The sequence below is a fragment of the Cydia amplana genome, chromosome 8, assembly GCF_948474715.1.
Source record: "Cydia amplana chromosome 8, ilCydAmpl1.1, whole genome shotgun sequence".
NCBI lineage: Eukaryota > Metazoa > Arthropoda > Insecta > Lepidoptera > Tortricidae > Cydia > Cydia amplana.
In genome coordinates this window covers 7,325,882-7,341,478 of record NC_086076.1, presented here as the reverse complement: position 1 = coordinate 7,341,478, position 15,597 = coordinate 7,325,882, and the positions used below count along the sequence as shown (strand labels likewise).

The 15,597-nt window shown below is 37.0% G+C and overlaps 1 protein-coding gene across 2 annotated transcripts; it reads right to left on the bottom strand.

The window, feature by feature from the left end:
- Positions 1-1,446: 1,446 nt before the first annotated feature.
- Positions 1,447-11,998, bottom strand: LOC134650031 (netrin receptor unc-5-like). 2 transcript variants are annotated; one of them, XM_063504853.1, is made up of 10 exons: positions 11,612-11,998; positions 10,423-10,875; positions 6,751-6,929; positions 6,038-6,116; positions 5,355-5,525; positions 4,544-4,696; positions 4,315-4,449; positions 3,780-3,903; positions 3,145-3,260; positions 1,447-1,674 (listed from the first exon to the last, which is right to left on the bottom strand). In XM_063504853.1, exons 2-10 carry the CDS (start codon positions 10,682-10,684, stop codon positions 1,514-1,516), a joined length of 1,380 nt encoding a protein of 459 aa, XP_063360923.1. In that variant the 5' UTR covers positions 10,685-10,875; positions 11,612-11,998; the 3' UTR covers positions 1,447-1,513. The 2 variants fall into 2 exon arrangements, with proteins under 2 accessions (XP_063360923.1, XP_063360922.1); XM_063504852.1 differs by having other exon boundaries at positions 11,476-11,621.
- Between the last annotated feature and the right edge of the window lie 3,599 nt (positions 11,999-15,597).

Genomic DNA, 15,597 nt, shown 5'->3' with positions numbered 1-15,597 from the left:
GTACCGTCTCTCTTCAGAGCCCGTACCATGAGTCACTGCCAGTGTCAAAACTGACATTTACGCTATCGAGAACGTAATTTACTTTCTATACATCTCGTTTGCACTAATATGCGAGTACGAGTGAGATGTATAGAAAGTAAATTACGTTCTCGACGGCGTTTATGTCAGTGCCAAACTGATGGTAGCCGTACAGTTCCGTGACGAGAAACGTCGCTAGAAATATAATCGACAATTACTATGGCTTCGGTGCATGTCTAGTAGCGGCACTAGACACAGTTTATCGCGGAAGTTATTACCCGCAAGCATCCGGCCTTTTCCAATTAGTCTATTGCAAAAGGGCTGTTACTCTCTCCTGACCCCAAATAACGAAAATGGCAAATTGCTGGACACGCCGTCACTGTGTTGAGTTATTAGTGTAGTAATTACATAGGTATAATATTTCCTATTATTTTATTAATGACCAATGGCTGGTGATTAACTAGTCAGAAAAGTTATCTTTTGTCTAGTAAAAATTATTATTATTCGTTTGTTATGAATTTAAAGTATTTTAGTAATCTGAAAATAGGCATACATATTTTTTCATGTAATTAAACCAAAAACACATTAATTAAAAAAAAACTCAACTTCGACATAGGCCCTTTACGTATTTATTGACAAGCCTGTAACATACACTTTATTACGATAGGCTTCCTTACTCATATTAATATGTCACAATACAAAATAAAAAGCACAATACATATTTAACATTGTATCGTAACGTAATAGCTGTAACAATTTGCTGCCGGGCTAGCACATGATTGGCGCGACAGTATCTCGCGGCGAGATAGACTACCCGTCCCTCTTTAATCTTAGTTAGAAAAAGACGGGTTGTCTATGTCGCCGCGAGATACTGTCGCGCCAATTATGTGCTAGGCCTACAGAGCTAAACAATTTTGTTTTGTTTGTTAACAGACGGTCTTACTATAAGGGTAACATTCCATTTCTGACCGCAGCTGCACTACTGGTACTGAACGCGTCGCTGTTACTATCAATTTCCATAGTAAAATGAACAGTAGTGCAGCTGCGGTTGGAAATGGACTGTCACCTTAACCGACCGACGTTGCTGCCTTGCTGCCTGTAAGACCGTACCGTGATGAGACGATAACATGTCTCTATGTTTTAAACATAGTCTGTTCGAGCGCCTTTGTCGGTTCACCGGACGACAAGTGAAGTGTTAAGGATTAGGTACAACGGAGGTAGGTTAGACCGGGCCGGGTCCGGGCCGGAGCTTCCGGCGCTTACTTTTCTATGACAGATGATCGGTGATCACGTGATGCTTTCCATAGAAAACGAAGCGCCGGAAGCTCCGGCCCGGACCCGGCCCGGTCTAACGTGAGTCATCCTTTAGAGGCCAAAGATATAATTAGCAATAGGTGTTTATTAATAGCAGACTTCTATCCAAGCAAATTTGGTTGGAAACGAACCAAATACAGCTTTTACATTATATTTCACCCTGATACTACGTAACAACAGTCTATTTGACAACAGTAAGGCATATCTTCTCCCTGTAACTGGAGTCCAGAGGAACTGCCGGGAGCGTGACGGCGACGTCGACTTTCGCGGAGCTGGGTGATGACGTCACCAACTCAGCGAGCTGGGAGGAGCACTCGCTGGAGCGTGACGTCATTGTTCTGGCTGCAGGAATTGATTTTATGTAATATACAATACATCATTTACTGCACTACAATACAAACAAGGCTACTGTAAAAGCAGACAGGTTTTTTGATAAACAATTTAGCTTTTATATGTCAATAAAAGTTAGGTATAGCGCCTATAGTTCGTTTTTTTTTAGCATTAGAAAGAAGGTAAGCGATCTTGACATGTATTTTATACTTGGTCAACCAGATCTTGACAGTAGAAAAAGGCGGCAAATTTGAAAAATGTAGGCGCGAAGGGATATCGTCCCATAGAAAATTTGAATTTCGCGCCTTTTTTTGCTGATAAGATTTGGTTGACCAGCTATAATTTAAAAACGCTTTTTAAAAATCAGTAACTATTACTTATGAAAGCAGAAGAATATAAATGATCGTATTAGATTCATAATTGTTACATACTTGCCATTATTTATTTTTAAAACGTGTTTTTCAATAAAAAGACACGTCAAGATTATTTACCTTATTTCTAATGCTAAAAAAACGAACTACAATTAGTTATTTAAATAGTTGAGGTAAGTTATTTAAGGAGGTGATAAATCATGGAAGTGGGTAACGTATGTACACGCTTTATACACCTACACACTTTGTTTCGAAAAAGCACTGATCACAGCGAAGAATTTAAACAATCGATTTTAAATAGATACGAAGGGTTAACTCGGTTAACTGGTGCATAATTTGTACTTTGAGGTCATAAGGTCTACTCGTACGATTTAAATGGAATAAAGTGAACGAATAAGGAATGTACACTGTTTTTAATACAAGATATCAATAAAACTAGATTTTATTTACCTACTTTGAAATTTTTATCCATAATTTAATTTTCTCTAAGCCAATATCACCTCAATATCGAACCTGACTGGCTAAAAACAAAATACTCGCGTCGCGGCGTGTAACACTTTTATTACCCCAGGGTAATGGGGTATATGACACCTCACCCCGGCACGTCACATTAGATCTATCAGTGTCACGTTACCCAAAGGGGTGAACATCACTGAACTCGTTTGTGTATATTTTTGGAGTGGCTATTTCGAGACAAAAAGTGGCCGTTACTCAATATTACAATAGAATTAAATATTTTTAACGACAATGGTTCATACAAAATGTCATTAATCTGTGAAAATCGTTTACAAATACAGTAAATTATTAATAAAATGTATTCTAAACTGGAATAAAAAAAGGATGTACTTAAAGTATGTAAAAGTTTTTAAAATTACCTAAATTTGAAAATTAGTTGGCTAACCCTAAAACGCGCAAGTGGCCCTTAGTCAATAAGGTGTTTAAGCACTCGTAAATACCTGTATGATCAAGCCTCGCAGTAAACTCAAAAAGGCTTGTGTTGTGGGTACTTAGAAAACGATATATACCTATAATATATAAATATAAATACTTAAATAACTAGAAAACACCTATGACTTACATTGACACAAATTTCTTCAGTAAGTATACTCACAGTTCGTGTAGCAACTAGACGCGGAGTCGCCGGAAGGGCTGTAGGGTTTCATCTCGTAGTGGTTGCTTCCGGCCGACGAGGGTTGCCGGGTCCGGTTGCCGAAGGGCGACGAATAGCTAGCGAAGGGAGCAATATTGATAAACGCAGATCGATAACCGGCAATTTGTTTTACATGATAAATAAAGGGAACGACATATCGCCGCTATACTTACTCAACCTCGTATCTGCAACACTCATTTGATGACAAAAACACCCGTATTCCGAATGAGAGAAAAGCGACATTTCCATTAAATGATTGTTGCAGATATGAGGTTGAGTAAGTATAGCGACGATATTGCATATCAAAAATTGTTAAACTATACAGGGTCACGTTTCATGATTTTGGTTTTGATGATGATGAAACGTGGTCATGATTAGAAATGTATAACAAGACATATCTAAGAATAAAATGGTCAAAAACCTAGTCTGTAGTCAATATTTATATTAGTTGTATTCTACTATAGTTTTGGTTGGGACAATTGTCAAATTTGTATTCGATTCTCGTTAAAACTTAATGGCCGTCTTATTGCAATATGACACATTAATTAATGTGGATACAATCAGAAATCAATACTTTTTTAAATTGCAGTAGGTACCTGTCTCGCACGTGCGGCATATCGTAATGGTTGTCAGGGCCCTGCATCCAGTACTCGTTGCAGGACCTGGTAACATCTGGCCCGGAGACCGCTTTGTCCCGGGTCGGATACGTCTTTGGGATACCTGTACCGAAAATGTTTCCGTCATTGTAAACTGAAGTATATCTGAACCTACTTCATTTAATGCTTAATTTTATTTGCTACTGTACAAAACAGTTTGTAAGATTCCTTGTTTGAGATATCAAAGAAGAAGACAAGTAGTGAGACAGGAGACGAAATCTCAGCCAAATAAAAAATAATGCATCGTATGAGGAAATTAAAAGACTGGCACAAGAAAGAAATGATCGGCGATTACTCCACCGACAAGAGCAAAGCTCTTAAGTTATGATGATGATGATGAGATATCAAAGTTCCTATTATAAACATAGATCTTTCCCGGCTATCTAGAACTTTTTAGAACAGTCCGTCAGTTTTATGTGGACTTGCTTCGTAGTTTTTATGTTTAATTTAGTAATTTTTGTTATTTTTTTCTTACCTGACCTCGCAGCAATGTAGCCTGGCCTTGAGTTTCTGTATCTACACCAAACGTAGAAGATGGCGGCCGCCACCACCAAAATGACAACAGTCATACCAATGCCGATGTAGAGAGAGAGGTTGTTCTTACTCACCCCTGTTAGATAAATGAAATTTTTTAAGCATTGAAATTTAAACTCTGAGGCACAATTTATGAATATACCAAGTTGCAAATAAAACATGTTACTTACTCATCCCAGTAGAACACAATCCATCAACACAGGCGGCGTGCTGCAGACTCGTGCCTGAACAAGACGAGACCAGCCCACTGATGCACTGCCGCCGTCGAACCCTCATGCAGTCCTCGCTGCAAGACGACCAACCGCCCCAGGCAGACCAAGCTCCTGTAAAAACATTGCGGTCTAACGTGGCACCTCCAATTTGAAGGTTCAGCACTTTTTATTATATATTTTACAGCAATCATTTGCAATTCCTTAAGTATTTATTCGTTTAAAGACAAAAAGGCAAACGTCCGGTTGATAGTGTATGTCTTGTGATCACAGAACATTTAAAGCTGAAGTAAGTAGCGAAACAGAAGCTTCTCACAGCCATTAAATGCATCCGTTTAGAACTTGAATAATCTAATTATTATAAAAGACTCAGCGTGCCGCTTTAATAGGGACCTGATTCCTTAATGAAAGCTGTTAACTTCCTGCACTCTAGTGCATACATATATGGTAATAGCCACTTCGATTTAATGGAAAATGCGTTACGAACTCAAGTTTTTCTAGTAATATTTTTAAACATTATAAATTAAAAGTTTATATTTTTTTTAGTTTCCAGCTACAGAAAAGGCTTTCTTTTTTAAAATTTGCCTTTAATTTTCTTAATTGTCAAATATATCTGGTTGCTGGTAGTGATATTCACGTGTTTTTGTTATGCCATATTTTTTTTTGTAATATTATCACAGCGGTCATGTGTGACAGTTATCATGCCACTGTCAAGTTATTGTGAACTGAGCTCATTGCGATTGCTTTTGCTTAATGGCATTTTTCGTCTTACCATTTTGACAGCTCAGGCAGTCCTCATCATTCTGGGACTGTTGACCTCTACAGGGTGCCCCGCCATTGGCCGGGGCAGGCTCGGTGCAGGTTCTGGTGCGGCGGCGGCCGCTGGTAGCGGTGCCGCAGCGGCACGGAAGCCAGGGCGACCAGTCCGACCAGCCGCCATTCACTAAAAACAATTGTAACTCGTACCGAACTCGCAACACTAGTGTACCTATTACAGAGAAAAGCTTTCCACGTACGCTTTGCACTTATCGTTGCAATCGGAAAGTAACCCTATACTTTCATAAAAGCAATATTTGCATTGTATTTTGCACATTACAAGCCGACATAATAAATTATTTAAAATTACAGAAACGCAAAACATAAATCAGCAAAAGGATTACAAACAGGAACCATCGTGCAATTACTATTATACACATATGGACCTTAATTTCACAAACGGTACAAATTTTGCGTGACAGGATACGGTTTAATAAGGAAGAAACCTTTAGTGGTGAGATGCTCGGTACCTAGGTACCTACATAACAGTATACGCAATATCCTTTTAAGCTGTAACTGCTGTAAGTGTCCGAAACCCGAAAAGAACCTTAATATGAATTCGTAGTCAGAGTTGTACAAAAATGGGTAATAACCAGTTAAAAGATGTATTCGACAAACATATTTGTCTTGTTAACTTACCATATACTGATATGACAGCAACATCAGACTCCCGGCGGCCTGCAATGTTCTCAGCGACGCATGTATAGTTGGCCATATCCTGTACAATTTAAAATAAATATTCTTCCAGGATTTTCAACATATCTCAACTACCATTAACATAATAAGGTTTTCGAACTTTAAATGAAAGGCTTTCGTTTAATTATTCTTAATCAACTAGATCAGCTTTAATTTCCATTTATACAGATTAAGCCACACAATCATACGCCAGCAGTCGTTCAGGTGGATCGACAGGCCTCACTGATTGCCCACGGTGACTGAGCAGGGGTACATAAATTAACGAAACGGGTACATCAGGTTACTATTTGAAGAAAGGCATGTTTCGGGACAAAAAGGGGATAGGCACCGGGTGGGGTTTGAACTAAAAATGTAACAGGTGACCCCCGACGGTTGCAGACAGATGTGTCTGAGTGCCCTTATTTGGCATAAATGTCATTAAAAGTATATTTGTGTAGAGTGGTGATGGGTGGACTAAGTATAGGTACTTATATTTGTTTCATAACATTTAGCTGAGGAATTTAAATACAACCTAACAAGGGTTAATTTTTCGGTGATTATTACGATCCTCTCAGTTACGAGTAAGCTGAACATTTTTTTAATGGCAAACAGTTTTTAAGGTTTTAGTAAGCGGTTTCTGTTTATTATGTTTTAAGGTTTCCTAAAATTTGCTTTACCTGTAACCCAATATTTGTTAGCTGTAGCATATTCTCCTTAACGTCTAGGGGTACTCCGTTCCTTGTCCACTTGAGTTCCACCGGCGGCGCCGCTTGCGGTGGCACGCAACGCAGCGTCACGCTGTGCCCCGCCTCGATCGTCACTGATTGTGGATGCTGGACAAACTGTTTCTTGATGTCTGTAGGCAAACAAGCAGTAAGCATCACGTCGTACAGTCAGCAGCAGAAGTTGCTAAGCGGGCCAGGTGTTCAAAATGATCTTTACGCGACTTTATTGTTAAGAGAATAAGACCGTGTCAATGTAATTTTGAACACCTTGCCCGCTTAGCAACTTCTGCTGCTGACTGTACGAAGACAACAGCTTTGTTTACTTTATCGATTGCATCCCTGTTTGTATTGTTAACCCCCTACGCAACGTACAGACTAGTATTTTGATTGGGGAAGTTGGAAAACTACTTCTTGATATCTTTAGGGGAACAAGAAACATCGTAGGATATTATGTTATACGGATTGTATGATTTGTATCACAAGTTTCTGCGATACGCTTTGCTTTTGTTTTTACAAACCCTCAATGGCTAGAAACATGCTAGTTATGAAATTTATGTCTGATCAGATGTTTGGTTTCTGCGCTATCGTAGATAACTCTTCAACGAATGGATCGACAAAGATTGATCCATATTTTAATTAAATGCCTTAATTGTGTCAAATTACTGGTAAAAGGGACTTAAATGAAATGAAAGTTTTAATTATATTGTTATCTAATATTCGAAACAAACAAGATCTCGCAAACAGGGGTCTCCATAAAAGCCACATTAGATTTCTTATCCTTGTTTTTCTGTCTCGCCCAGTCTCTTTAATATTTACGATTATTCTCGACCATAACCCATTAACGATTTGCACCCCAGAATAAGGGCTAGTGAGCATTGTATCAAACAGCAAAGTGCTCAAGTTAACGAGCGGAAATGCTTCCTCCCAGTAATGGTGCCCACCCCTCGTGCCTTGAGGGATGTTATAAATGAAACTATTCCAGAATTGAGAGTGTCACTTATTTAAAGTTGCAGGGTTTTGAAGCTTTTTTGTGCTTAGCTCACTAGAATCAAAATAGATGGATAGAAGAGAGTTTGCGGTATCCAAGTGCCATGAAAGGAGATGTTGAATTTAACGTACTACAATTACAAATAATATAAGTAGGTACTATCAATCCTAAAAGTTTCTTAGATATAGAATATAATGTTTACAAACTGCCATCAAGGGGTCATGAGCTCTTTAAACCAGATATTATGATTAGAATAAACTTTCCATAGTTACCAATTTTTTTAAATATTATGTTTAAACCATCTATGGAGAAACTAACTGACTAATGTTAGATAGATATCCTACTACATACGATAAAAATATTGATATCTGTCTTCTTCATATGTAAGTATATTTTTTATCTTTCAGTAATTCCAAGTATTCCGAAAATCAGGAATCCAATCTCATTTCCAATAAGTATACGAAAAACGTCGCAGACAATAATTCAAACACGTCACCTCAGACTGTTGGTTAATAAACTGTTTCGTCGTACTGTCAGCGCGTCATAGTGTGACAGTGATGACTCCGATGACGGGAGTCGGGTGACAGTGCGACTAGATGGGAGGCGTCGCGCTTGACTTGTGCCGCAAGTTATGTTGAGGGTGTTGACGGTTTAGTGTATATATTTAACTTTGTCTCTATTGAGACGGTTGTGTTGAAATATTTATCCTACATTCTCCAGTTAGCGGATTTTAATGAACTTCATTGTAATAGGCTGTCGCTCTGAATATTATTTATATATTTGCAGAAACTAAAATATGGATAGCGAGCTGCAAAATTGCATGGACACATTATGAATGGAATTCATTCTTGAAATGGCCATGCACTTTGGACCTAGGTGTATTTACCTTTGAACAGATTTTTGGCAGTGCTATCTGCTAGCTCTCTAAGATATAAATATTATAAAGATTCATAGGCTAATGTCTGAGTTTCTTAGTTAAAGATAAAAGTTTTAGGATTACGGCGAGGGAGACCAACTTTGGTCGGTAAACTTCTGCTATTCAATCTTACTGTGCGTACTAACGAATTGGCCTTCAATTGCTCAGGTGCTAGTTTAGTAGGTGCTGTGTTAGGTGTGTAATGTATACCTTTATCGTTACTGACACTATACCTTTTCACGGAATAATTTCCTTTCCCACAAACCCGTCGTCTAGACAATACTCATTGTTTACAATACCTTTATTTTCCAGGTATTGTCATTGACACGTTGGCGTTTTTGTTGGTTATGGTTTGAGAAAATTTTAATACTGTAGGTAATGAAATCTGAATGTATTTTAGGTACTCTTATTGGAATGAATCATTTTAGGGTACCGTTTCCGTACCAAAAAGGTAAAATGGCACCCTTATGGTGGGACTCAGTCGGTCTGTATGTCTGTCACATCGCTAAATATTCTAACTTAGTACAAAGAACAATCTAAGAATGCACGTTCGAGCTGGTTTAAGTAGGTAGCACAACCACGTCTTGTGTTATTTTTAATGAAATCCATATTCTTACCAGTGAATATAATTTACAAAATAGTAACTAAATTATTTATAATTTTTGTACAGATGTTTGTGTTGTAAATTTTAAATATCATATCATTTATATCTAAACTGCTAACGTTAATTTATGTCATAACAACGCAGGTACCTTAGAAGCTTGAGATCATAGTAATCGATATGGAAAATTTCTGGCTTGAATTCTCCGGCAGCTTTTAACTCGATTTTCCCTAAAGACCCAAAATCGAGTGCGAGGCACATTAAAATTCACTCCGCAATATTTTGATTGGTTGATGCATATAAACATGGACATTAAATCCCGGCCCTAATGACAAAATTTACATAATTATTCATCTGCAAGGAAATTTAGAATGGCCCAAAATTTGAGCGTAACGAAAGGTAGCAGCTATAAATTTTACTGCTTGGTTAGAGAATTAGTCGATTAATAAAGTTTATTACTTTAATGATTTGTACCATTGTACGTTCTTGTATTTTAGTTTTGATCTAGAGTTTAAAACTATATTTTAATAGAGCAGTAAATCTAAGCTACAATTAAAATTCCTTTCCTTATCTTTGAGGTAGCTACTAAATTAGTGAACTAATTAGGATGAAATGTATACTATCTAATCTATCTATAACGTCCATGTTTTAAGGATACTTAACTTAATACAAACTGTTTTCTAAGCTTTTTAGGGTTCCGTACCCAAAGGGTAAAAACGGGACCCTATTACTAAGACTCCGCTGTCCGTCCGTCCGTCCGTCCGTCCGTCCGTCCGTCTGTCACCAGGCTGTATCTCACGAACCGTGATAGCTAGACAGTTGAAATTTTCACAGATGATGTATTTCTGTTGCCGCTATAACAACAAATACTAAAAACAGAATAAAATAAAGATTTAAGTGGGGCTCCCATACAACAAACGTGATTTTTGACCGAAGTTAAGCAACGTCGGGAGAGGTCAGTACTTGGATGGGTGACCGTTTTTTTGCTTGTTTTGCTCTATTTTTTGTTGATGGTGCGGAACCCTCCGTGCGCGAGTCGGACTCGCACTTGGCCGGTTTTTACATGATACCTCCTGCGATGCATACAACATCAACATATGATAAAACAAAAACACTCACATGCATATTCAATGAACACCGCCTGACTCCTAATTCTTCCTTTACTATTCCAAGCAAGGCATTCGCATCCGAATTTGCCGCCGTAGTAATCGTCAATCTCATTTTTGGTCACATTTAACTCAGCTTCCACTACCCTCACACCGTTCTGAGGATCGACGTGTTCAAACTGCACTGCTTTGTTACTTCTAGCGTCATTGCATTTGAAAAACACTTCCAAAGCATTAGCTGCTCTGCATAGGAGACTGGCTGGTTTTGTTCTCATAACATATGCGTTTTTTGGTTCAATTAAGAATATTGGTAGACCGTCTATTGTTTCGTCGTTTTCAGGCAGTGGTATGTAGTCATCATCTTCGGCTTCTGGTTTTATGTCTGATAGGTACGGGTCAAAGGTTAAAAGGCCATCTGGGTGTATGTATTCCGGTCGGATTTCCTTTTCTGTTGTATGTTGAATGTCTGAAACAACATTTTCACATGTTTGACTATTTCGAGACCATTATTTCACTCCGATTTGAATTATTTCATTGGAATCCTTCTAACACCAAGTGCAAAAAACACCTTAATCATATTTTTATAACTTTCCTTGTTTACCTCGAAACGATAACGCAATGCATAATAATTCATTGAGACGTTTTCTTGTTTCCGACAGGAAATATAAAGTATGATTTAGGGAGTGATGGTACTGGGTTCCCGTTGCTATAAATTCCCTCATTTGAGGGACGAAAAGGGGGATTTGAGACTGAAAGAAGGAATATAAGCAAATGGGATTTTCTGTTCAGCGCAATATTTTACTAACGATGTTTAGCGATATACCTATATGAAAATAATTATATTAGGTAGGTACTTCGAAAATACGCATTTACCGAATAATCTAGAGTCGGAACAAGCTAACCCTGCATGGCATTTGTAATGACTAAGTGCGGAAAGGTCATCATAAATGTGAAATTTCTATGAAAATATGAACCTTCCACACATCTTTGTATCGGCGGCGAGTTAGCTTAGACCTTAGACGGATTCTACTCCCTTAGTCTCCCACCATAACAAAAACGTAGGTACCTCCATTTTTTTCCTTGCCAACGGACATCACAATAAATAATAATAGGAAACACAAAACATATCTTTCCAAACACATTACTAACACTTCACAGTAACAACCACAAAAATAATATTTATAATATATTTAACAGGGCACTTCATTTACAAAATTTTGCAATTTTATTCCACTTTTAAAATTGGAAGCAGGTAACGTCATTTGGTTTTATCTTGATAACACATTAATTTATTGTAATTTTTAGTCGCTTCTTGTCATTATTTTTCTATTGTTTTTTTTTCGTAAAAGCACGTGTTCGGTTACATGGGGGTACGGGACGCGTGTTCTCTCCGCGGGAGCTTCTGGCTTACTAAATATACATCGAACGCCTTACGATCAACCTGCATAAGTATGTTATTAAACTTTTAACCGTCTCTAATTGCCATGTGCAGGTTTGCTGATGTTATCTTTCAATTTAATTATAAATTATTGAAGATGCATTGGTGTTGTAAACTTTTAATTGTTACGTTCAAAGTAATTAAACCGTGAGAACGTAATTAAGTATCATAACAAAACTAACACCCAATGAAACTGATAAAAATAATTTGGTCAATAGATACCTACCAAAAACACTTAGTTTTAATATTTACTTCGCATAGAAACCCCGCTACAATCGAAATATTGGTTTGCATTTGAATTTTAGAACCACTAGCGCCATCTGTCGCTGCGTCGTAAAAGCGGGTAAGCTTTCTCTCTGTTCTCTCACCCTTCATGTGTCGCGTGATAACTGAACTTCGTTTTGATGTTTTCAGGTAGATGTCGCCTATAAGCAACATTTTCGGAGGCAAGTCTGGTTAACAGTTATTTTTATAACCAGTAGATGGCAGTAGATCTGTTTGGTACTTACTAGTATACATTACTCGTCCCCTAACGTATAAATTTTAGCCAGATCTGTGTAGTTTTTGCCGCTACAACCCCTCAAGAGGTGGCGCTCGTAGATATGTACAATAATATTTAAAAAAACAAGAGATCACAATATCTGATCGCAGCATAGAAGGTAGCATCCTATAGAAGTGGTCTACGCGTGCCTCCGTGAGGGACAAAACATACGCAATGCGACGCTATGATTGGTCGAATTTATTTGTTGCCCACCATAATCCATACTAATTTATGGTGGGGAATAAAAAAAAATGTGAGACTGTGACAAGGAAGGACAAACAATAATAGCGCTTTCGCTACTACTCCTACTGAAAGATACATAAGACTATCCCGTTATGTCAGTTATCCCCACCACTCATGCCCAATCCAGTTTAATACTAGATTCATGGATCGTAGTTTTAAAACTACGCACTCTCATTAAAGAAGTATATATATTAAATCAGGATCGGATTTTTAAAGTTCGAATGTCGCTTACTAGATATCACACATATTATTATTTCTGTATCAAATCATTATTTCCAATTAGGGAAAATGAGTATAATTATTAACTGCACCCACAATAACGTCAAGTAAAGTACCTAAAGTATTTTACTAGCCATAAATTATTGAAAACTTATTTGGTAAGAACTTACCTACATTACCTACTTATTATTTTATAGTTTAGTTTAGGTAGGTAGTTATGAACCCTAAATAATATTTACCTACAGTTTTTGCTATCTATTTGAAGCTTCAATTAGAGTTCCATAATAGTACATTTCAATCCAAGTGTGAAGAGTGTGTTATTTACGAGTCCCGAGATGTCTTTTATGAGCCGTAGGCGAGTAAAAGACACGGGACAAGTAAATAATAACACTTTCACACGTACATTGAACGACGTTTTTTAATACATTTGCGAAAAAATCACAATAAAACAAATATTAGTTACACGAGTACGAGTACTCACAGTTACAGTTACGAATTTTTGCTTGAACTGGAATGATATTGTATATTATATATTATTCAGCACTATAAACTACGTTCAGCATTTATTTACATTGCTAAAATTAATCATATTAACTCATTTCATACAATTAAAACACTTTTTCTCAAACATGCAATGAAATGTCGTCGCTCCGGGCGTTATATCAGGCTTCGAAGTATCACGTTTAGGGCGGAGCAACTTCAGAGAACTGTAAAGGAATTTCATACGAAATTGAAGGCCTAGGCCGGGAAGTAATTTTTTTTTTTAATTCTAATGTAAACATGGGGTCTGTGTCCATGAACAGACTAAACAGCCGAATTATATATTTTTTTTATATTTTTGGTGAATGAATGGTTATCGGACCAAAATATCCGTGTTAACGCCTGTTATACACGAACGTACTGATATTAAGAATACGAATCTGTATGATTCAATGTGTTGATGAATAAATTTAAAATTTTGTCTATACGTAAGTCACCAGAGACCATAGACAATATTTAAAATCCTCTGCATTTATTTTATTTATAGAAATTGAGATTCTTATTATCAGATTGTGTATAATGGCCCTAATAAGGTCTATTCGAACACTACACACGCGAAATACGGACGACTTCCGTAAAAAAAAAACAATTATGGCGTGATTGGAAGAAAAATTAAAAAACTTTTGTTGTGAAGTTGGATTTTTATTATAAAGATTATAAATTTGTTTTTTTGAGTGGTGTATTTTTTTATTTCATTGCATGTTTGAGAAAAGCACTATACATGCCTAGCCGTGAAAAGGTCTTGCCGGCTTCGTATCACTATCCGGCCTCCCTACGGTCGGCCGGCTATACCTACTCACCCGGCAAGCCCTTCTTTCCCGGCGTCTGCAGTAATGTACTATTAAAGTTGCAATTTTAGTTCATTATTTTGATACAACTAAATTTTAAGTAAAAATAGCGAGCGCCGGTAAGGCGCCGGTTTTACTTTTTCATTTTTTCTGTTAACGACAGCCAACGCGGCAATGAGTTTTCCATTCAGCCAAATTATAAAAAAGTTTTTTAGTGAAATATCGTATTATATAACATTTTATATATATAATAACAAATAAATATTTATTTTATATCGTGTAACAATACCTACTTTTTGTACGTATTATATGTCTAATGACAAAATAAAAATTATATAAAGTTTTTAATCATCCAAACTTTTTGGTGTGGACGTATCGATTACGGGCAGAATTAAATTAAAAAAAAATCGAAAAGTAAAAAGCACTAGTTCGCAAAAACACAACTTGGCGAACGCTAAACAGCTACTTAAAAGAGCACTTTTTGAGCAACTGTATTAAAAAAAAATGCGTATTAAATATACCTACCATCGTCTGTAATTTTCTTCCTCACCAACTCAAATATGTACATTTTTCTCCCGCAAATTGTTTTTCGCATTTACTTACTGTGTTCGAAATTTGAAATTTCAAATGATTGATTCCAAATTCAAACGTACCTCGTGTTCAGTTGCCAACATTGACTATTGATTGCACAAAAGGCGTTGGACGGCAAAGCGTATTCTCTATTCGAATTTATTCCAACGGTATCCTTTTGAAGGTGTAAAACATGTAAGTAGCTACTCCAGTCGCATTTTCGTATTCAGAATAACATTTTCCGTCTCTATTTTTCTTTAGGGATACAAGTGTAGCCATCTCTTTCTCATCAAGGTGCGGAAATTCAAATTTGGCGGGTTGGCGAGCCTTTCCGCTGGATTTTCAAGTATAATGAGCCTTTAAAAGGTTGAGCAATCAATAAGAATATCAAAGGTGGATATTTTGAGAAACCAGTATTTTTCCCAGTTTGCTTCGACCATGGCAATTTGGTGCGATTTGCCTAATAGCAAATAACTTTGGCGTTTATTCGAATATTTAGCCTGCAGACTCTATTCTAATATTTGACTTATATTTTAATTTCATTATCCAGTAAAAATGCACGAATGCACACAAATTGTTTATTTCATAACGGTTACGTCCACACAACAATAACAATAACTACTTAATAACTCATGGACCAAAGAGGAACGCACTGTCTGTGGAGAAACGCAAAAAAAAAGTTTAACTAGGTACTTACTAATTTTGAAATTAATTGTGCTGTAGGTAATCCAGTAATTAAACCTTTTCCGCTTCCACCAAACAGATCACAGTAATTTGGCACTTAAAAAAAAATCTAAGCTTAATAGCATCGTTCGCAGACGTTTCTGCTTGTTAAAAATTAATTTAGAA